The sequence below is a fragment of the Emys orbicularis genome, chromosome 1 (genome assembly GCF_028017835.1).
Source record: "Emys orbicularis isolate rEmyOrb1 chromosome 1, rEmyOrb1.hap1, whole genome shotgun sequence".
Taxonomy (NCBI): Eukaryota; Metazoa; Chordata; order Testudines; family Emydidae; genus Emys; species Emys orbicularis.
In genome coordinates, this window is record NC_088683.1 from 154,220,397 (window position 1) to 154,242,531 (window position 22,135).

The 22,135-nt window shown below is 46.3% G+C and overlaps 1 protein-coding gene across 1 annotated transcript in view; it reads right to left on the minus strand.

Annotated features, from left to right (window-relative positions):
• The window catches only part of CASR (calcium sensing receptor), a 107,664-nt gene that overhangs the window by 18,153 nt on the left and 67,376 nt on the right, over nucleotides 1-22,135 (minus strand). Inside the window, exon 4 of the mRNA XM_065420917.1 lies at nucleotides 3,985-4,215. Within this exon, the coding sequence (XP_065276989.1) occupies nucleotides 3,985-4,215 (231 nt within the window). The remainder of the gene's footprint in view (nucleotides 1-3,984; nucleotides 4,216-22,135) is intronic.

The following is a 22,135-nucleotide window of genomic DNA, read 5'->3' on the forward strand; positions in this document are numbered from 1 at the left end:
GTTGGGACACTGTGTTCAGTTCTGGAGCCCACAATTAAAGAAGGATGTTGATAAATTACAGACAGTTCAGAGGATAGCCATGAGAATGATTAAAGGATTAGAAAACCTGCCTTATAGTGATTGAGCATTTTTGAGTCTATCTACTTAGCTTAGCAAAGTGAAAGTTGAGGGGGTGACTTGATTACAGACTATAAGTACCTATATGGGGAATCAATATTTAATAATGGGCTCTTCAGTCTAGCAGAGAAAGGCACAACATGCTCCAATGGCTGGAAGTTGAAGCAAGACAAATTTAGACTGGAAATAGGCATACATGTTTGACAGTGAGAGTAATTAATCATCGGAACAACTTACCAAGGGTCTTGGTGGATTCTCCATCATTGACAATTTTTAAATCAAGATTGGATGTTTTTCTAGAAGATCTGCTCTAGGAATTATTTTGGGGAAGTTCTATGGCCTGTGCAATATAGGAAGTCAGACTAGACGATCATAATGGTCTCTTCTGGCCTTAGAAGCTATGAATCTCTCTCATATCCATGCTCTGATTCTGGTCCTACAGGCCTGTTGCTCAGGGGGTTGCAGGAGAAGCCTGAATATAGCTGGTGCATGGCAATGCAAGGAAGATACATACTCCAATATCGGAGTAGGTAAATTCTGTAAGTGGTGGCCAAACTGCAAGGGTAAAAATGAATTTAGTGCTGGTGGAAAGTGTCAGATTGACAGCCCTGGAGACTGAAATCTGCTGAGAGAACACGTGTAATCGAAAAACTGTCCTCCCTCAACCAGCCTTATCAGTATTCTCCACTTTTGTGTTTGAAGGACCATTTCTAGGGAGGAGAAGGTAGACCACAAGTCCTTGTAATCTCTGCTACATAATAGACACTAATTCCACTGAGAACTCATATTTAGGGTACTATTTTTAGGTTTTAACAGATAAACACCAATAAAACACCCCTGATTAGAAAAAAAAATGAAATCAGTGTTTATTCAATAAACACTAGAAATGGTTACTCAATTAATGCTTACTACACCTCTTTCCCAGTGCAGTTTGTTTATATAGGTGATGTCCCTGCTCCCTGACTGGTATCTAAGGGCTTGTCTACACAGAGCAGTAATGCAGACTACCGGGGTGTGATTTCTGAAATGCACTAACGTGTTATGCATTAATTGGTTAATATACAATCTGCTGGCGCGCACTAAAGGTTCTCTATTGTGCTCTATATAGAAAAAGCCTTGAAGAATATCCAATTTTTGGACATCTACATAGAACTCAAAAATTGCTAAAAATAAACCCTGAAAAATGAAATTATTAAACCCCGAAAAGCAGAAGCCCAACTCATGTTACTCATAACATCTAAGTGTTATCAGGTGGTAACAAAAGTCAGTTCTTACTGGTCTGAATTTGAATTAGCAGCCTAGAGTTGAAAGGTTCTAGTTACCATGAAACAAACCGCTGAGTCAGCCTGTCTCCTTGATATTGCATGATTACTAGTAACTAAAGCAAAGTAAAATGATTTCTTGCCACTCACTTTTACCCAATATCCTCTCCCACACAAATCTCCCCCTCCAACATTGAATAAAACTATTTAATTAACTAAATGTAAAATATACACTACCCTGAGAAAAGGTTTAACCCCTAAAAGGGAGAAGGGGTTAGATTTTTAGGTACTTAGGTGCCTAAAATTGCAGATAGGCACCTAAGGGGATTTTCAAAAGCTCCTAGGCACCTAACTACCATTGAAATGAAGGGAATTAGGTGTCATAGGCTAGGGACTCAGGTGCCTAACTGCCATTGAGATCCTCAAAACACCTGGGACCTAAATTCGCATGGCGCCTAAGTTTCTGTCGGTGGCCATGCACAAAACTGCCTAAGTTCTGAAGCTGATAGCTGCTTAGTGTGCTTGCTCATGCTGAAGTCCCAGCAGGATTCACAAACTTAGTGTTCCCTGCCTGTGTCATCTATGGGGCCTGATCTACTAGGTGTGCTCAGAGCATGCCCAACCCTACAAAAGACAGCTGGGGACAACCAGGTGGGGACTTTTGGGGCTGGCAAAAATCTATCCAATAGCCCAGAGATTAGGCTACCTGCTATAGTCACCAGGGATGCAGGAGACTTAGGTTTCAATACCTAATTTGGAGCAGGGACTCAAACTTCCACTCCCAGGTGAGTGCCCTAATTACCATGCTCCAGGGTGGGTGCCTCTCAATCTGTCCTTTGGGAGCTGTTCCACTTTGTAGAAATAATTGAATATTACTAGGAGCAGGGTCTTGACTGACTTTCCTACCTCTCAGATCTGTGCCCTAACCACCAGGCTACAGAGTCAATCTCTTTCTTTTTCTCTCTTCATCCGGCTCAAGGAGTATGTAATTATTTACACAAAATGGAACTGGCCGGCTTAGGTGGCTCCCTAGGATGTGTCTGGGGGCCTGACTCTGGGTCGTGAATTCCACTGAGCAGCAAGGTGCCTAGGAGTTAGGTGTGGGACTGCCTAAATCCCTTTGTGGATCTAGCCCCTCGGCACTTTTGAAAATCCCACTAGGCATCTAGCTGCATCTTTAGGCTCCTAACTAGCTTTACAAATTTGACCCAAAGTGCCAGAGACTCCATGAAGTCCACAAAGGATTATGCTATAAATAAAGATATCCTATCTCCTAGAACTAGAAGGGACCTTGAAAGGTCATTGAGTCCAGCCCCCTGCCTTCACTAGCAGGATGAAGTACTGATTTTGCCCCCAATCCCTAAGTGGTCCCCTCAAGGATTGAGCTCAAGGATTGAGCTCACAACCCTGGGGTTAACAGGCCAATGCTCAAACCACTGAGCTATCCTTCCCCCCAATTGCTTTTGATTACACATGGAAGCTGTATAAAACCCTAAGACAGATAGAAAGTTGGCTAGATCAATAGATCACGTATAAATCAATAATAAACTGTTATACGTAAAGAAGCCTTTCATCCTCAAGGGACTTTAAAAGCTTTACAAACTTAAAACATGCAGAATCTTCTGCTTGAGCTTTCAGAGAGACTGAAACAATAGCTTTGAGGTGTGAACTGTCCCAATAATTTAAATAGATGCTAAGTCAGCGGTTAACAATGATATTATTATGCTGAAAGATGCTAATGGCTGCAAGTAGTGGATCTAGGAGCCTATCTAGATTAATAGTGCAGCCCAGTTTGCTGTGCACTAAGTGTTCATCTAAACAAGCCCTAAACTCCAAAGTTAATCATAAACCTAATTAAAACCAATGTGCGTGTAAAGTACCTATCAGGTTCAACAAAAAGGGCTGTAGTATATAGTAAACCAGCTGCAGAAAATGGAAGCTATTGCCTGAGAAAATAGATGGCAAAGCATCCCAGAAATATTTTAGAGATTAACAGGTTTGCCCTTGTAGTAAATGCAGGGGCTCAATCAGGATATAGATTAAAGATTGTGGGTATTGGAGATAGGAAGCCAGCAGATGGATTTCTAGCCTCCTGAAAGGAAAAAAATCCCTGAGAGGAAGTAATGTGACTGAGTTGCTTGGGCACAGAGCTTGCTAGAGTGGCAGACCTGGGGATTTCTGAGCAAGGACTCTGCCTGCTGCTGTTTGTTTCTATTGTGCTCAGGGAAACGGGACTTTGTGTACATTCTCTTCTTAAAAAAACAACAACCCAAACCCAAGAATATACCTGACTCATATAATCAATTTCTCTTCCTAACAGAAACAACTTTGCAATGCACCACATTTTGGCTAGCCATTGGGGCCAAAAGGGGCAACACTATTTTAAATATCAGCGTTCTTAACTATGAGAGATTGAGAAGTGAAGCACTAGTCGAGGAGCATGGAAGATATATAAATTAAGATGAATTGTCCCTTAATAACACATGGTGACATTGCAATGGAGGTAGGTGTGTGTGTGTGATCTAATTTTCTTGAAGAAAGGCTCAGCTTTCAAAGATTTAGGAAACACTGTGGTGAGGGGTTTAAGGTGACCTATGGCACTTACCTCCCTGGAGAATCCACTCCACAGGATTTTGTTTTCATTGATAAAGAGCCTCTCTCCCTTCTTGGCATAAACATTGTAATGTCCGACCTCCTCAAACATGATGGAGCCATCTTCTGGTGACAGGTGCCAATTGATTATCGAGTAATTCCCTATTAGGTCCCCAGACTCATCAAAATCCACTTGCTCCCCCATGTTACTGGTGAAATTTAAATGACGCAGATGCTTCAGTACCTAGAAAGAGAGACAAAGATGCCTTGAACCCCTGCATATAACAATCCTTCCTGGGCACAGGTCTTCTGGAGCATCAGTACCTTCAGCACAATACCCAAAGCCCCTACCACTTGAGGTGACTTCATTACCTCAGAGCAGTAGCAGGCTCCTGTCTTGTATGTGGACCAGTCACTAAACGAGGATATCACACCACTTAGCCAGCCTGTGACATACAAACCACACTCCCCACCTTCGCTGAACTATCAGTTATTGACTGACATGGAGCTATTGCTCAAAGCTTTTTTCTTCATTTTATAAAAACTACACTGCATTCCAGATGGAACATTAAACTAAGTCTCTTGACAACTTGCAGGCACTAGAGATCTTGTGGCATTTTCCCAGAATTGTGTTGATCTGGCATCCTAGTCAAATTGCAATATGGATAATTATATTCTGCCTCTGTACATTCTCCCTGCAGTTTAGCTAGAGTATTCTTCACTTCCTGTCTTAAACTCTGATGTGGTGTTGGTGTGAGCAGTTAAACAATACTAGGAACACTGAAGTTGCCATACCAGATAGGGCCAGTTGTCCATTTAGTCTAATATCTTGTCTCTGACAGTGCCTAGTACCAGATGTATCAAAGGAAAGGACAAGGACCCTGTATTGACAGTTAAGGAATAACTTCTCCTTATAGGAAGTTTCTTTCTAATCCCTGCCAGTTAGTTGCTGCTTTATCCCTCAAGCATGACATTTATTCCCTTATAGCATTTTCTCCTATTTACAGTAACTGTGGATGTTCTCATAGCTCATACTTATTCATTACTTATTTGAATAATTACATTTCTATAACATACTTAAAAGAACATATCTTGACTCCTAGGTGCCCTTGACATCAGTTATAAATATATTACATAATCAAAATAACTCAATGAGCAGCACATTCCCCATTCCTATGCATACAACCTCAGACAGCAAATCAAATCAAAACCAGGCCTGCCTATCTGAGCCCTCCAATCAGGCAGGTGTAGCTGTGGGGAGGAGGGAGAGGGATGGAGGCAGTAGCAGTTCCTCTTTTCTGAATCTGGAGTCTTGGGGATCTCTCCTTGGATATGGGACAGAGGCTCCAAATCATCTCTCCCTTCATCTCTACTCACAGCGTCGACAACACTTGAAGGACAAAGACAGAGATCCTGTCTGAAAGGAGTTCAGTCAGTAAGACTGCTAAAGCATGTGGTGAGAGAAACCTTTTGCTTTGAATTCACTTAGTTTGTTAAGTTAGGTGTTAGTTGCGTTTTACCTTCATTTCCTTGTAACCAATTCTAACTTTTATGCCTCATTACTTGTAACCACTTAAAATCTATCTTTCTGTAGTTAAGAAACTTGTTTTATTATTTTTCTCAACAAGTGTGTGTTTGGATTGAAGTGTTTGGGAAACTCCATTTGAGGTAACAAGCTTTGTGCATATCATTTTCTATCAATGAAATGAAGGACTTTATATGAGCTTGTGTTGTCCAGGAGAGGGCTGGGCAGTACAACATGCACATTTCTGGCGGGGAGAGGAAGTCTGAGACTGGGAGTTTGCTGGTGTTGCCCTGCAATGTAATTCATAGGCGTCTGGCTATAGCACTCATATAATATAGCTGGGAGTGATTTACATGCTGGAGGCTGTGTGTGAGCTGACCGGGAGTGGTTGCTTTCACAGCGAAGCAGTGTCAGAGGCACCTCAGTTTGGAGAATTGAGGGGACACAGCTGTCCATCAGTCCAGATTGTACCCTGGAGAATGTGTATACTTGGTATCCCTATATATGTAAATCCATACTTTGCTTTGTTGATCGGGTATTTTTGTATGTTCCTGTGACAGTCTACACTATTATAGTCAGCACTTTTACAAAACTATGATAAATCTTGTACAAAGTATACCTTCTGAGGTATCATTGGAAAAGTCAATCTGTTGAACATTACTGTCTGGTTGAAATGTATGTGTCATCATTGTATATGAAGTTCTGAGATTTTGCTATATGTTTGTTACTGAAACATGTTGTGAGTTTGGGGAATGCCCACTGACCAGCCCTCTAGAAATAACAAAGGAACTGTAAAACAAGCATTACATGTCAAGCCTCATGTATATGGAAGGTGCAAGCAAGAATTTGTAATTCATATGAAGGACTGGGTGTGAAACACATAGACAATGGGGGCTTCCTAAACCCCATGACACAGCAAGGATTTTTCCAGCACCTGGAGGAGATTATAAAGTAAGAGACAGAGACATCATCAGATCACCTCTCATCCTTTACTCACACTGAAGGCAACAAGATCATTTTGAAAAAAGAAACATCATTGACTTGGGGGAAGTGGTCCTAACTGGAAAACTTTCCAGTGTGCACAGACTGCTGTAGACTTTTGGGTAAGGGAAAAAACAGTTACCTACCTTTTGTAACTGTTGTTCTTCGAGATGTGTTGCTCATGTCGATTCCATTCTAGGTGTGCACGTGCCCACTTGCGCGGCCGTCAGAGATTTTTGCCTTAGTGGTACCTGTAGGGCCGGCTGTGGAGCCCCCTGGCCCTCATGCCACAGTATATCAGGCGCCGCCGGCTCTACGCCCTCTCTGTTCCTTCTTGCCGACCACTCCGATAGAGGGGCAGGAGGGCAGGTAATGGAATGGACATGAGCAACACATCTCGAAAAACAACAGTTACGAAAGGCAGGTAACCGTTTTTTCTTCTTCAAGTGCTTGCTCATGTCAATTCCATTCTAGGTGACTCACAAGCAGAATCAACAGAGGGGAGCTCAGAGTTCACAGTCTCGCAGCTTGCAGCACTGCTCTGCCAAAGCCAACATCGTCTCGAGCCTGCTGAGTCAGGGCATAATGCGACACGAGTGTGTGGACGGACGACCAGGTCATGGCCCGACAGATCTCCTGGATTGGCACCTGTGCCAGGAAAGCTGCTGATGACGCCTGCGCCCTAGTCGAATGAACCGTCGCGATCGCTGGCAGGGGCACCTTTGCCAGCTCATAGCAAAAGCGGATGCAGGCCGTGATCCAAGATGAAATTCTCTGGGCCGAGACTGAGCAACCTTTCATCCTGTCAGCGACAGCAACGAACAACTGCATTGACTTACAGAACGGCTTTGTTCTATCAATGTAGAAGGCCAGTGCCCATCTGACGTCCAGGGTATGCAGCCTGCGCTTGTCATCCGTAGCATGAGGCTTTGGTAAGTAAATATCTTGACCAGTGCAGAACTGGGAGACGATCTTGGGCAGAAAGGCTGGGTGCGGACGCAGCTGGACCTTGTCCCTGTAGAAGACCATATAGGGTGACTCCGACGTGAGCGCCCTGATCTCGGACACCCTACAGGCCGAAGTTATAGTGACGAAGAAGGCCACTTTCCAGGAGAGAAGCAGAAGGGAGCCAAGAGTTCGAGGGGGGACCCATGAGTCTGGACAGCACAAGATTCAGGTCCCAAGAGGGGACTGGGTCTTGGACATGCAGGTAAAGGTGCTCCAAACCCTTCAAGAAACACCCCGTCCTGGGATGGGCAAAGACCGACCGGCCTTGAAGCAGAGGGTGGAACACTGAAATGGCCGCCAGGTGTACTTTGATCGAAGATAGTGACAGACCCTGGTGCTTAAAGGTGCAGTAAATCGTCCAGTATGTCCTGCAGCTGGGCCTCAGCCGCACTATTGTGACAATCCGAGGCCCAACATGAACTGCTTCCACTTTGCCACATAGGTCACCCTGGTGGTTTTTTGCTGCCCCGCAGGACCTGCTGGACACCAGTGCAACACCCCCGTTTGTCCACACTCAGCCAGGCTGCCAAGTGCAGCTACTCCAGGTTCGGGTGCAGCAGGTTGCCGTGGTTCTGTGACAGCAGATCCAGCCAAAGAGGTGTCTGCAGTGGGATGGCTGCCGAGAGACTCAGCAGCATGCCGAACCAGTGTTAATAAGGCCATGCCAAGGCTATGAGGATGATCAATGCTTTGTCTTGCTTTACCTTGAGCTGGACTCTGTGGATCAGCAGTACTGGCGGGAAGGCGTACATCAGCGCTCCCGACCACGGAATCAGGAAGGCATCCAACAGGGGAGCCTTTGTCCCTGCACTGCAGAGAACAGAACACGTGGCACTTCCTGTTCTGTCTGGATGTGAACAGGTCCACCTGGGGAGTCCCCCACCTGCAGAAGATCAGGCTGACCACCTCCGGATGGAGCGACCATTCGTGGCGAGACGAGAAGGTCCTGCTGAGGCGATTCACCAGGACGTTCTTGGCTCCGGGTAGGTGGGCGGCTACCAGATGAATGGCATGCCGCACACAAAAGTCCCAGAGGCTGAGCGTTTCCTGACAAAGGGCTGAAGACCTGGCTCCGTCTTGCCTGTTGATGTAGTACATTGCAGCTGTATTGTCCATCAGGACCTGCACCACCTTGCCCTTCAGGGGGGCAGAAATACCTGGCAGGCCAGGCGCACCACTTTTTAGCTCCCTGGCAGGAGTGTAGGTCCCATACCACTCCTAAGAGTCAGTGGCGGACCTTTCAGGGGGCTGGACACCCCAGCCGGGGAGGCATGATCACGTGGCTCCAGAACAGTCTGATGGGCAGGCCTGGGTCCCTTGATAGATGACCCCTGGGCCATCTTGCTCAGTGCCGGGGAGTGCTTCTTGGCCTTCTTCTTTGGCACCGGCGATGGTGAACGGTGCTGTGAGGAGTCGGGTGCTGGCGGTGCGCTGCGCATGGAGGCTGAGGCACTTGGTGCGACCTGTCCGGACGGCTCGGAAGCTGGGCGGAGGGCGGACTCCATCAGGAGAGCCCTGAGGTGGATGTGCTGCTCCTTCTGGGTGCGGGGCCAAAAGTTTTGCAGATCCGGCATCATTCCTTAATATGTGATTCCCCCAGGCACTTAAGGCAGCTGCTGTGGGAGTCACTCACATGCATAATCCGAGTGGGGCTTGAACCCAGAGACTGGGGCATTCCCCGCCTGGGGCAAAGTCCTGCTGGGATCCTAACTACTAACTAGCTCATACTTAACAACTATTTAAGAACTGCTTGACAACTACTTAAGACTAGCAAAGTGAAGTATATACAATGGCCTTAAGGCACGAAGCTCGAAATGGTAGACGACCACTAGCTCTTGCCAAGCAAGAGAGGCGCTCCGACTGACTACCACGGGTGGTAAGAAGGAACTGAGTGGGCGTAGGGCCGGCGGCACCTTATATACTGCAGCATGAGTGCGCCCCTCCAGGGGACGCACTCATGCCACAGCACGCCCTACGGGTACCACTAAGGCAAAATCTCCGACGGCCATGCATGTGGGCGCGCGCACACCTAGAATGGAATCAACATGAGCAAGCACTCGAAGAAGAAACCTTATTGCTTCACATTTGACTTAGCTTGATAAAGTTTAGGAGTTAGAGTGCGATTTTATCTTTTATTTCTTTTTGTAACCAATTCTGCACTTCTATGCCTATACCACTTATAGTCACTTAAAATCTATCTTTCTGTAGTTAATAAACTTATTTTAATGTTTTATTTAAGACAGTGTGGTTTTGACAGAAGTTTGGGGAATCTACTCAAGTTACAAAGGCTAGTGCATATTCATACCCTTTGATGGAATGACAAACTAATTAATGAGCTTACTCTAATCAAGGGAGTCTTGAACAGTCTAAGGCGAACATTTCTTGGGTGCAAGACGGGGACTAGGGATATGCGGGTGTCACCCTATATGTAATTCAAGAGTGGCTGGGCATAGCCTGCTGGTATTTGTCTGGGGGTGACTTGCATGCCAGAGGCTGGGATAAGTTGGCAAAGTGGCAGCTCATAAAGCAAAGCAGGGCATAGTGCTCACCAGACTGGTGAGTTAAGGGGGCACAATGATCCAACAATTCAGATTTGTACCCTGCAGCATGTCACAGTCTCCTTTATTGATTTGCTAGGAATTCATTGAAGATGAACTGACTTATGAAGTCTTTCACCTCTGTGAGAGAAATAGTGTAATGGGAGTACAGACTTAGTATAAACTTCAATTATTTCCATTTCAAATGGAATTCATATTGATCAGCTGTAAAGTAACTTTCTGCTTTGAGATGGACAGTTAATAAAGGAGTCAAGCTGTGTAACCTTTTACCCAGTTAGACTATAATGGTTCTTAAGTCCCCAAATTCTCTTGTTTGCAAAGGAAAGATGTGACATCTGTCATGAGATGTCTGAATTTATTTTTAATAATTGCTGACGAAAGCATGATTTTAGTGTTTGTTTTTTCGGTCAGAAACTTTTGCAACAAAATATTGCTATGGATATTTGAGGCAGGAACAGATATCAATGCATAACTATTTCACTCAGAAGAGGGCTATGGCAACTTCCTTAAAACTCTGATTCTTGTGCTTCTTTCATTTTAGATATTTTGGGGGTTCACATGTTCCCACTGCATGTGGTTTGAAACAATGGATATTTCAAGAAAACTGCAGGCTTTTCTAAACTGACATTATGCCAAAGTTTGCCTCACTTCAGCTGAATTGGGCCATGCTGCTGGAGTCCAAAGCATACATGATTTAGACCTTCATACATGATCTAGACCTTGGAAGAGGTGCCATCAGGTGGAGCAAGCTAGAATTGCAACCATAAAGATCAAGGTAAAGGTAGAAGGCCTTGGTTCCTGTGGCTTAACATGACATTTGAACCAATGCTCCAACTTCCTGAGGCAAGCCTACAAGAAGACAACACTGATGGGTTATGCCAGCCCCTGACCAGTCTGCCAGTACCCATAAGGCCCTGCTAGCATGAAGCACAGTCCCAGCAACATTATCATCTGGTTTCTTAACTGCAGCTACAGCTCCTATTCCATATGAGTCTAAGGACTGCAAGAGTTGGAGACCCCTTTTATCTTAGATATCTTATTTTTCCTTTTTTCTACTTTTTCCTTTTGCTTTTATTAACTGAGAGACTTCCCAGCCTTTTATTATTTAGGGTGTGAAAGTATGGCTGGTTGCCTGCATGTGTGTATCAGCCCACACGGGAAAGAATCCAGATAGAATGAGTCTTCAATTCCAAAACAGCCCTAAACCGTGTCTCATAAAATCATTGAATGTGTGTTTCTTATTCCATGCAAGTGTCCAAAGAAACTATACTGTCAGCTATAGAGTTTTAAGTGAGAGCTGTTAAATTTCTGCTTATTGAAGTCTCAATAGCTCTGAATCTGTGTTGGGAATGGAGAAAGGAGAGCCATCATACGTAACAGTGAAATCCAAGGAGGACACTTTAATTGGCTTTTGGGTTGTAAGACTTAGCTGTAAACAATAATTTGGTTTCATTACTAAAATATTCAGCCAGCTAAATTGGCTGCATTGCTGTGAATGAAGTTCACTAATTGGGGGTTATAACTAGGGCCCTACCAAATTCACGGTCCATTTTGGTGAATTTCATGGTCATAGGATTTAAAAAATCATAAATGTCATGATTTCAGCTATTTAAATCTGAAATTTCAGTGTTGTAATTGTAGGGATCTTGACCTAAAAAGGAGTTGGGGGGGGGGGTCGCAAGGTTATTGTAGGGGGTGTTTGCAGTACTGCTGCCTTTACTTCTGCACTGCTTCTGGTGGCAGCGCTGCCTTCAGAGATGGGCCGTTGAAGAGTGGTGGCTGCTGGCAGGGAGCCCAGCTCTGAAGGCAGAGCCACCGCCAGCAGCAGCGCAGAAGTAAGGATGGCATGGCATGGTATTGCCACCCTTACTTCTGTGCTGCTGCCTGCAGAGCTGGGCCTTCAGTCAGCAGCTGCCATTCTTCAGCTGCCCAGCTATAAAGGCAACAACGTAGCTGTAAGGATGGCACAGTATGGTATTGCCACCCTTACTTCTGTGGTGCTGCTGGCACTGCACTGCCTTCAGAGCTGGGCGCCTGGCCAACAGCCGCCGCTCTCCGGCCACACAGCTCTGAAGGCAGCGCAGAAGTAAGGGTGGCAACACTGCGACTCCCCTGCAACTCCCTTTTGGGTCACGATCCCCAATTTGAGAAACGCTGGTCTCCCCTGTGAAATCTGTATAGTATAGCGTAAAAGCATGCAAAAGACCAGGTTTCATGGGGGGGGAGACCAGATTTCACAGTCTGTGATGCGTGTTTCATGGTGTAGCCTGACCCAAAGTTGGGTAAATACAATTGTAATTTAAGGATTAACAGGTTCTTGTCCCAAGATCAGGCCCAGTTAGATTTTGTAAAATTATCATATAATTTGGGAACCCCGATGTGCACAGGTGCAACACTCACACTATAGGAACCCTCTCTATATATAAATATATGATTTATTAATAATTTAGCAAAGCTTATACACACACTTAAACTTAAGAAAGCAGATAGCGATAATACAAAAAGTACATTTGGACGTCCATACTTACACCTTTATCTTTCATACTTAACCATTATCTTTCTAATCACCATCATCGTCCTCATCTTTCCCAGTGGCCATCATTCTGGCCCCTCCCAAGGTCTACATCTTTTCCAACCTATCTGCTGTCCCGGGATGTTACTTTTATAGTAGGTTACGCTGATGCTGCCATGACCAATGCATATTCAATAGAGGTCCTTATTTGTATTTCCTCCCCTTAAGGTGTCCATTTTCTATAGGTTAGTATATGTATGATGTTACCCTTTTAGCATACACGACAATTTGCTGTCATGGCGGCTTTGCGGTCGGAGGTCCTGTCCGGAACTTTCTGGATGCTGGTGTCAGCGATGTTCTGTGCTGGGGTCAGCTGTGTTGTGTGGGTGGCTGATGTCAGTATTCTGGACAAAATTCCCCTTCTGGCATGCCACTTTCAGTTCCCTATAATTTATGAGTTACTTAAGTTTATCTATACCAAATGTAAGGGGACTGTTGCCCCCTTACTAACATTCAGTGGGGGTGTTTTGGTTGGCTAGCTCCCAGTACTAAAAGGGGAAGGGTCGATGGCAAATCAGGAGCCTGAGACTGACAATCCCCAGGAACAATGGGGAGAGGCCAATGCTCCAGATCAGCCTGATTGACAGGGCGGGCAGGCTAATCAGAGGGTCAGGAGGCGAGGGAGGCCCCGTCCTCCGTGTGAGCTGGAATTGCCTGGGTCAGACTGAGTGGGGCCCAGCTAAGGAGAAAGCAGGGGCCTGAGCTAAATTGCTGGGAGCAGAGCTGCAGCCCCAAAGCCAGAGCACAGCCAGGAGAGAGCAGGGGCCTGAGCTAAGTTGCTGGGAGCAGAGCTGCAGCCCCAAAGCCAGAGCACAGCCAGGAGAGAGCAGGGGCCTGAGCTAAGTTGCTGGGAGCAGAGCTGCAGCCCCAAAGCCAGAGCACAGCCAGGAGAGAGCAGGGGCCTGAGCTAAGTTGCTGGGAGCAGAGCTGCAGCCCCAAAGCCAGAGCACAGCCAGGAGAGAGAAGGGGCCTGAGCTAAGTTGCTGGGAGCAGAGCTGCAGCCCCAAAGCAGAGTCACAAAAGCAGCCTGCAGAGCAGACCTGTCCTGGGGGCAGAGCTGCAGCAACCTGAGCCAGAGGGGCCAGAGAAGCAGCCCAGGGAGCTGGAGGCAGAGCAGCAGCAGCAGCCGTGCTGAGGCAGAGTGGAGCTGGAGCTGGGGCTGGAGCAGTCCGGAGCCGGGTGCGGTGAGCAGCTGGGGAGAGTGAGGGGGACCCTGGCAGTGGGCCCAGCACAGGGAGATACCTCAGCCAAGAGGCCTTGCAGGCCAGACTTGGAGGGGGATCGTAACCCTGACAGGGCGGGGGCGACGCTGGGAAGAAGGGTCCTGCCACCTAGAGCCTGAGAGCGTGTGGCCACCGCCAGAGCAAGTGTCCAACCCGCAGCGTCTCTGCAGCACAGCCAGGGCCTGAGAAGGAGGCCCGGGACCTACAAGGAACAGACTGTGAACTGCCCTGACGTTCCAGAGACACTGCTTGTGATATTCCCTGCCTCAGAGCAGGGTGATGTGTTTCCTTTAACCTTTTCCATTTTTCCTTATTCTTTTTTAAAAGTAATTGTTAATTAAACAACTTGTATTTGTTTTAAATTGTATAAGATGATCAGTGGGTCAGGGAGGTGCCCAGTGCAAAGAGAGTACCCCGGAGTGGGGACACCCTAGCCCCTGTCCTAGGTGACCACAGCAGGGTTGGGGGTCAAGCCCCCCAGGAATCCTGGGCCCAGCCTTGTCGGGGTTTACGAGGACTCTGCCAGACAGGAGAGTGGAAGGGGAGTCCTCAAGGGCAGGGAGGCCTCTGGGTAAAGGAAGTGGGAGCGAGGACTCGGATCCTTTCGTTAGCCCACTTCACCGGGGTAGTGCAGAAGCCAGGAAAGTTCCCCACAATAGCGGGACCATTCCCCCGCTTACACAAAGGTTATAGGCCTCAAGCCTCACACTATCTACTAAAGCCAAATCTTACAGGATAAAAGCCTGTAGGTTCCTTGCATTACTACTAAATATAATAAAGCACGATAACAAAGCAATGAATATAATACAGGTAAGCTGGCCCACTGGGCTACAATGGCCATGAATTTGGTAGGGCCCTAGTTATAACTAAATGGACAGCAACCTCCTGGATTTCTGTTTTAGGACTTAATGGGGATTGATTATCTGCTGCATTAATCTGATGATTTGACTAAATTGATTACTTAATTCCAATCCAATATTGCTTCTGATTTGTTGACTTTTGATTTGATAATTGTATTATTCAATTTTTAGATAAGTTTAGTAGTGTTTAGTACTGTGAGTGGCTGTAATAGTAGTTTAGCCTTAGTGACATGTTTTCTTAGTTTTATGTTTGTTAATTAACTTTAATAAAATTTATGAAAATAATACTTAGTCATATTTCTTTCAATAACTACCAAGAATCAGAACCTTTGATTCAGAATCCTGGTTGGCATCAACCAGTCCACCTAGGAACTTAATCATCTTTCTCTAAGTTAACAATATGAAACATCTTGGGTCTTGCATAGACATTCTACAGCACCAATATGGCAAGAGTGCAGAGTAAATAAAAATAGATTATTAAAAAAACAAAACTTTTTTATTTAAGTTGAAATTTTTCTTTTAATTTAAATTAAATACAGGGTTTTTTTAAAACATGTTTAAAATAAAATTTGAAATTGACAACATATTTTTAAAGCCTAAACTTATTATAATCTATTAAAATAATTTAAATTTAATACAAAACATAATATTAAGAAATACGTGTTTGCTGCCAAGTTTTAAAGAAAGTCAAACGATTGAACTGATGAAAGTTGATGGCTAAGCACCTGGAATCAGAGTTTTTTGACGTGCAAAATGGGCTAAACCAGCTTTTGTTAGCAATAACCTCTTCTCATACAGTTCATTGACTAGTTTATTCAAAGTTACAAAACCATCCTGGGGTGAAAAAGTAGGAAAGCTTGTTTTCCTCTTCCAATCTATGAATAAAAACTAGGTGTGAGAGGATGAGATCATTTAGTTCTAAAATATTGAAGGACATGATGACCAGAAACAAAGTAAAACTATTTCCCCATGCTTATTTCCCCCTCCTCCTCCCCAGTTCCTCATATCTCCTTGTCAATTGCTGGAAATGGGCCATTTTCATTACCACTACAAACAGGGCCGGCTCTGGCTTTTTTGCCGCCCCAGGCAAAAAAGCCTCCGCCGCCCCCCCCCCGCGGGGGGGGGGGGGGCGGAGCCCGGGGGGGCGGTGAGCCCCGACGGGGGCTCCGCTCTCCCCCCGGCGGCCGGGGGGAGGGCGGCCGGAGCCCTGGGAGGAGGGCGGTGAGCCCCGGCGGGGGCTCGGCTCTCCCCCCCTGGCGGCCAGAGCGCCGGGGGCAGGGCGGCGAGCCCTGGCGGGGGCAGGGCGGCGAGCCCCGGTGGGGGCTCGGCTCTCCCCGCGGCGGCCAGAGCCCCCCCGGCAGCCGGGGGGAGGGCGCGGGGGGGAGGGCGGCCAGAGCGCCGGGGGGAGGGCGGCGAGCCCGGCTGTGGCCCCGCTCTCCCCGGCGGCCCGAGCGCCGCGCCGCCCCCCTCCAGGTGCCGTCCCAAGCACCAGATTGGTTGCCTGGTGCCTGGAGCCGGCCCTGACTACAAACAGTTTTTTTTTCTCTCCTGCTGATAAAAGCTCACCTTAACTGATCACTCTCCTTATAGTGTGTACAGTAATACCCATTGTTTCATGTTCTCTGTGTATATATATATCTTCCTACTGTATTTTCCACTACATGCATCCGATGAAGTAGGCTGTAGCCCACGAAAGCTTATGCTCAAATAAATTTGTTAGTCTCCAAGGTGCCACAAGTACTCCTGTTCTTTTTGCGGATACAGACTAACACGGCTGCTACTCTGAAATCAGCGTACTGTAATTCAACAACTACAGATAATATTTTATTTAATAAATCAGTGATTTTAAACTGAAAAACATGTTGTGATAAATTTTTGATAAACTTCTTTTTGTATATATCCAGCATGGCTGAGGTAGTTTTAGTTGTTAAAAAAATTAAAATGCTGTTTTTCAACATTTTTAATTAAATTTGAATTTCTATCAAATAGTGCTCGACACAAATCACAGGCAAAAAATTAATCCCCATCTATTAAATAAGAAATACTTTGCTCACAATTTTCTAACAATGTAAAAATTAAGAATCTGAATAAATGTAAATTAAGCTATATAATTGCTTGAATAAATATGAAAAAATATAGTGTATTCTCCTTGTTAGCAAAAAGAAGCACCAAATTTTGTGTAAAAGCTATATTTGGTTGCAAATTGTGTGTTTTAATGGTTACCAACTAATGAGAATCAAGCTTTCTTCAAGAAAATAACTAAAAGGTACAAATGAAAAATATGATTAAAACCAATTATTTAAATCTAGGTTTTCTATCTGCTGATTTAAATAATAATTAAGATCAGTGATTTAAATAGCTTTGCTTTAAATCATGGAGTGCATGAAGGTGAGTATTACATGACTCATGTCGTTAGGTATTTACTGCCATTACAGAGAACACCATTAATCATGGTTAGTTTTCTCTATTTGTTCAATATTGATAAATATTAAGTGGCACCTCTTCCTCCCTGTTTGCCCATCCTGACATAATGACCATTCTAAGTGTTTGAAATGCAGTGTCTGTTCAGTGTCTCTACATGTGGCCATGTATTGTCGCAAGAACATATACTGAAGATTTCATAATCAAGGGTCAGTGTCTTTTGGGGCACTGCTGCTCTGGACAAAAAGTCTGCAATGAACATCACAGACTCTCTTTTGCTTTGTACGTCCAAGAGATATTTTTGAATTTTCATAAATATCCTTTGAAAATATTGTGGAGCTGATAGCAAAGGTTTTTTGAAGGTGGATTCCAAAGATTTGCGGTCATTGTCCACATGGATATGATCATGTCACACAAGATACTGGTCAAACTTGAAGCATGCTAAAACAGTGGTTGGCATTCCTTCTCTGTTTGAGCATAGTTATACTTTGTAGCAAAGAGTGTTCTAGAAGCAAATGCTACAGGCTAACCATCTTGTAACAATGCTGCTCCAAATCCTTATTCATTGGCAGCACACTGAATAGTTACAGATTCCTTCACATCATAATATTTTAGGACTAGATGGTTAGTCACTAGCTCTTAGATTTCTTTGAAAGCATCTTGCTGTTGGGATGCCCAGCCCCATCCCACATCTTTATCAGGCAATTTCCTCAGAGGCCCTTTGATCTGGGAAAGTTATGGCAGGAAGTTAGATGGATAACTAGCAGATCCCATAAAGTGCTGTATATCTTGCATATTTTGTGAAGAGGCAGTGTCCAAAATGGTTGGACCTTCTCTGGGCCTGGTTTTACGCCCTCTGCAGTTAGAAGGTGTCCAATACACAGCACTGCTGACAGGCGCAGTCCCATTTTTTTCTTATTCAGTTTTAGATTCACTGATGTGCTCTATATAAAGTAGTTCTGTCAGGGTACCATCATGATCAGCAATAGCCTCTGTGAGTATGTCCACACTGCAATGGAAAACCCATGGCTGGTCCATGCCAGCTGACTCGGGCTGGAAGGGATTGGGCTAAGGGGCTGTTTATTGTGGTGTAGACGTTAGGCTTTGCAAAGGAATTTCCTAACCACGGCTACTTTACTTTTAAAGAGCACTATAGAGTTACACATCTTTGGAAAACAAGAAACAATTCTGTATGCACTCTTTGAGTCTGATCTCAGCCCTCCTGTGTGCCCTGGGTTTGGTCAGTGTCCATAGGTAGCCCTTCCTGATTCTCTCTCCTTAGCCCAGTCTTCTGGCATGAGGCTCTCCCCTTCACAGAGAGCATTCCCTCTTAAATATAGCCTCTAACCCCTTTGGCCATGGGCCCAGGATGATGAACAGGAGCTCATTTCCCGCCAGGCTTCTGTGTAGAGCAGTGGTTTTCAAATGGGTTGTGGAATGTAAGGCACTGGGTAGCAGCGGCTCTGGTCAGCACCACCGACCGGGCCGTTAAAAGTCCCGTCGGCAGTCCTGCCCAGCTAAGGCAGGCTAGTTCCTACCTGTTCTGACACCACGCTGCACCCCAGAAGCGACTAACAGCAGGTCCCGCTCCTAGGCAGAGGGGCCATGGGTGCTACCCCAGCCCCGAGCACTGGCTCTACACTCCCATTGGCCGGTTCCTGGCCAATGGGAGTTGGGGGGGGATGGTGCCTGCGGGTGAGAGCTCCACGGAGCCGCTTGCACACCTCCGCCTAGGAGCTGGACCTGCTGCTGGCTGCTTCCAGGGCGCAGCGCGGTCCATGGTGCCAGGACAGGCAGGAAGCCTGCCTTAGCATCCCCATTGAGCTGCTGACTCGGAGCTGCCTGAGGTAAGTCCGTGCTCCAACCCCATGTCCCAATCCCCTGCCACAGCCCTGAGCCCCCCCAAACCCGGAGCCCCTTCCTGCACCCCAAACCTCTCAACCCTGCCCCCCCGAACCTGCACCCCCAGCCCAGAGCCCTGACCCCCTCCCACACCTCAACCCCCTGCTCCAGTCCTGAGCCCCCCCAAAACCCAGAACCCCCTCCTGCACCCCAAACCCCTCATCCCCGACCCCAACCCAGAGCCTGCACCCCCAGCCCAGAGCCCTGACCCCCTCCCACACCTCAACCCCGCTCCAGTCCTGAGCCCCCCCAAATCCCGGAACCCCCTCCTGCACCCCAAACCCCTCATCCCCGACCCCAACCCAGAGTCTGCACCCCCAGCCCAGAGCCCTGAACCCCTCATCCTCTGCCCCAGCCCTGAGCCCCTCCCACACCCCAGACCCCTCATCCCCAGCTCCATTGGGTCGCAGGCATCAACAATTTTTTTCAACTGGGTCGCCAGAAAGGAAGTTTGAAAACCACTTGTCTAGAGAGCTCATTGTTCTTGTGGCTGGCCCGGTGGCTGAAAGACAATCAGAGTTGATGGGCCTAGATTGCTCTGAGCCAGTTACTCAGACATAGTCATTTGATAGGTGTCAAGCTCTTACCACAAAATGGATGTGCTAGTCCACAATGGAGGTTACAATACAAAATGAAAGTCACAGTCAAACGTGAAGGTTACAACAGAAAGTGGAGCCCCTGAAAAGAAATGGCATTCACAAAACTAGATGGAGTTGACAATTTGACACAGACATACCCCCAAGCTTGCCAGAGAAAAGCCAAATTTCATTCACAGCCATCTAGATCTGCCAAAAGGAGTCCAGAAAGATGTCAGTAAGCAGCTGTTTGTGGGCATCAAGTTTTCCCAGCCAGAAACCATCTTTGGGATCTAAAACAGGAAAGACCTTGGCCTTTGTGAGTCTTGGCAGGATCTCTTCAATTGTTGGCAAAGGTTAATGGGAACATTGTAGAGCTTTAATGAGGTGTGAGGGATCAATACATAGGTAAAGTTTGTTTGGCCTTTTTACTAGCTACCATATTGCCTGTTAGCCCTGTAACTTTCTCTAAGGGCAGGTCTACACTACCCGCCTGAATCGGCGGGTAGAAATTGATCTCTCGGGGATCGAATTATCGCGTCTCGTCGGGACGCGACAATCGATCCCCGAATCGATGCTTCTACTCCACCAGCGGAGGTAGGAGTAAGCGCCGTCGACAGGGGAGCCGCGGAGGTCGATTTGCCGCCGTCCTCACAGCGGGGTAAGTCGGCTCCGATACGTCGATAGCGTAGCTGAATTTGCGTATCTTAAATCGACACACCCCCCCCGTAGTGAGGACGTAGCCTAAGTCTCCCAACTCTACAAGGTTGTCAGTTTGTTTTTTTAAGTTCCTTCTTCAAAGATGGTGTAGCACAGGGGTTCTCAAACTGGAGGTCACGACCCCTCAGGGGGTCACGAGGTTATTATATAGGGGGTCGCAAGCTGTCAGCCTCCACCCCAAGCCCCGCTTTGCATCCAGCATTTATAATGATGTTAAATATATAAAAAAGTGTTTTTAATTTATAAGGGGGGGGGTCGCACTGAGAGGCTTGCTATTTGAAAGGGGTCACCAGTACAAAAGTTTGAGAACCACTGGTGTAGCAGTTTCACCTTAGGGTTGATAGCCAAGTGGCATTTTCCAGGCAGGCAACCAAGGCCTTTAAAACCATCCCCATACTGATTGAGTTTGTTTCTTTATTAGAGGAATATGGCTGGAACTCTTTAAAGCATTGCAGATCATTATTTCATCTGCCACCTGTAAAAGCCTCAATTTTCACTGGATTCTGCTGAGAGCAAAGGCACTTATGCCTGGTTATCTATTGGTCTATACTATAGTTTCAGTGTCATTTTGATCAGATGTACTGAAAAGATCTCTCTTATATATTCCATTTCTTTTAGGCAAAAGGTAGCTTTCTAAAAAATCTAGGATTTTACTTAATCTTGTCGTTCGGCAGCTGCTAGCTGTAAACGCAGAAATGAGAAAGCAGCCATGATCCAAAATTGATATGGGATTAATTGATAATGAATTAAAAGATGGGAATATAATTAATGCCAGTCAACACAGTTTTGTGGAAAATTGGTGTAGTCATACAAACTGATTTCATTTTTTGATGAGACAACAGGCTTGGTTAATAAAGATAACCGCATAGAAGTAATATACTTTAGTAAGGAGTTTGACTTAGTAGCACACAGGCGCAAGTAATGCACATTATGATTAAAAAAAGCACTATACAATATCAACAGAGCACACATTAAATAGATTGAGAACTTGCTACATGACAAATCTCAAAGAGTAGTTGTCAGTGGGGAATTATCAAATATGGGTGTGGTTCTAGTGGGGTTCTGCAAGAATCAGTTCTAGGCTTGATGCTATTCAAGATTTTTATCAATGATCTGAAAGTAAATATAAAAAATCTTTGCTGATAACATTTGCAGATGACACAAAGAGTGGTGGAGTAGCAAATGATGAGGACAGGGGAGTCAGACTGAATGATCTGGATCTCTTGGTAAGATGGATCCAACAAACAAAATGTGTTTTAATAAAGCCAAATTCAAGGTCATACATCTAGGAACAAAGAATCTAGACCAGTAGTTTTCAAACTTCTTTCTGGAGACCCAGTTGAAGAAAATTGTTGATGCCCGCGACCCAACGGAGCTGGGGATCAGAGGTTTAGTGTGAGAGGGGCTCAGGGCTGGAGCAGAGGGTTGCAGTGCAGGGGTGAGGGCTGGGGCCAGGAATGAGGGGTTCAGGGTATGGGGGGGCTCTGGGCTGGGGCAGGGGGTTGGGATGCAGTAGGGCATCAGGGCTCTGGGCTGGGGGTGCAGGCTCTCGGGTGGAGCTGGGGATGTGGGGTTTGGGGTGCAGGAAGGGGCTCAGCTTTGGGGGGGCTCAGGTCTGGGGCAGGGGATTGGGGTGTGGGGCTGGGGTGTGGACTTACCTCGGGCGGCTCCCGGTCAGCGGTGCAGCCGGGGTGCTAAGGCAGGCTTCCTGCCTGTCCTGGCACCGCGGACCGCGCCGCACCCCAGAAGCGGCCAGCAGCAGGTCCGGCTCCTAGGCAGAAGCTCTCGCCCGCAGGCACTGCCTCCCCCCAGCTCCCAT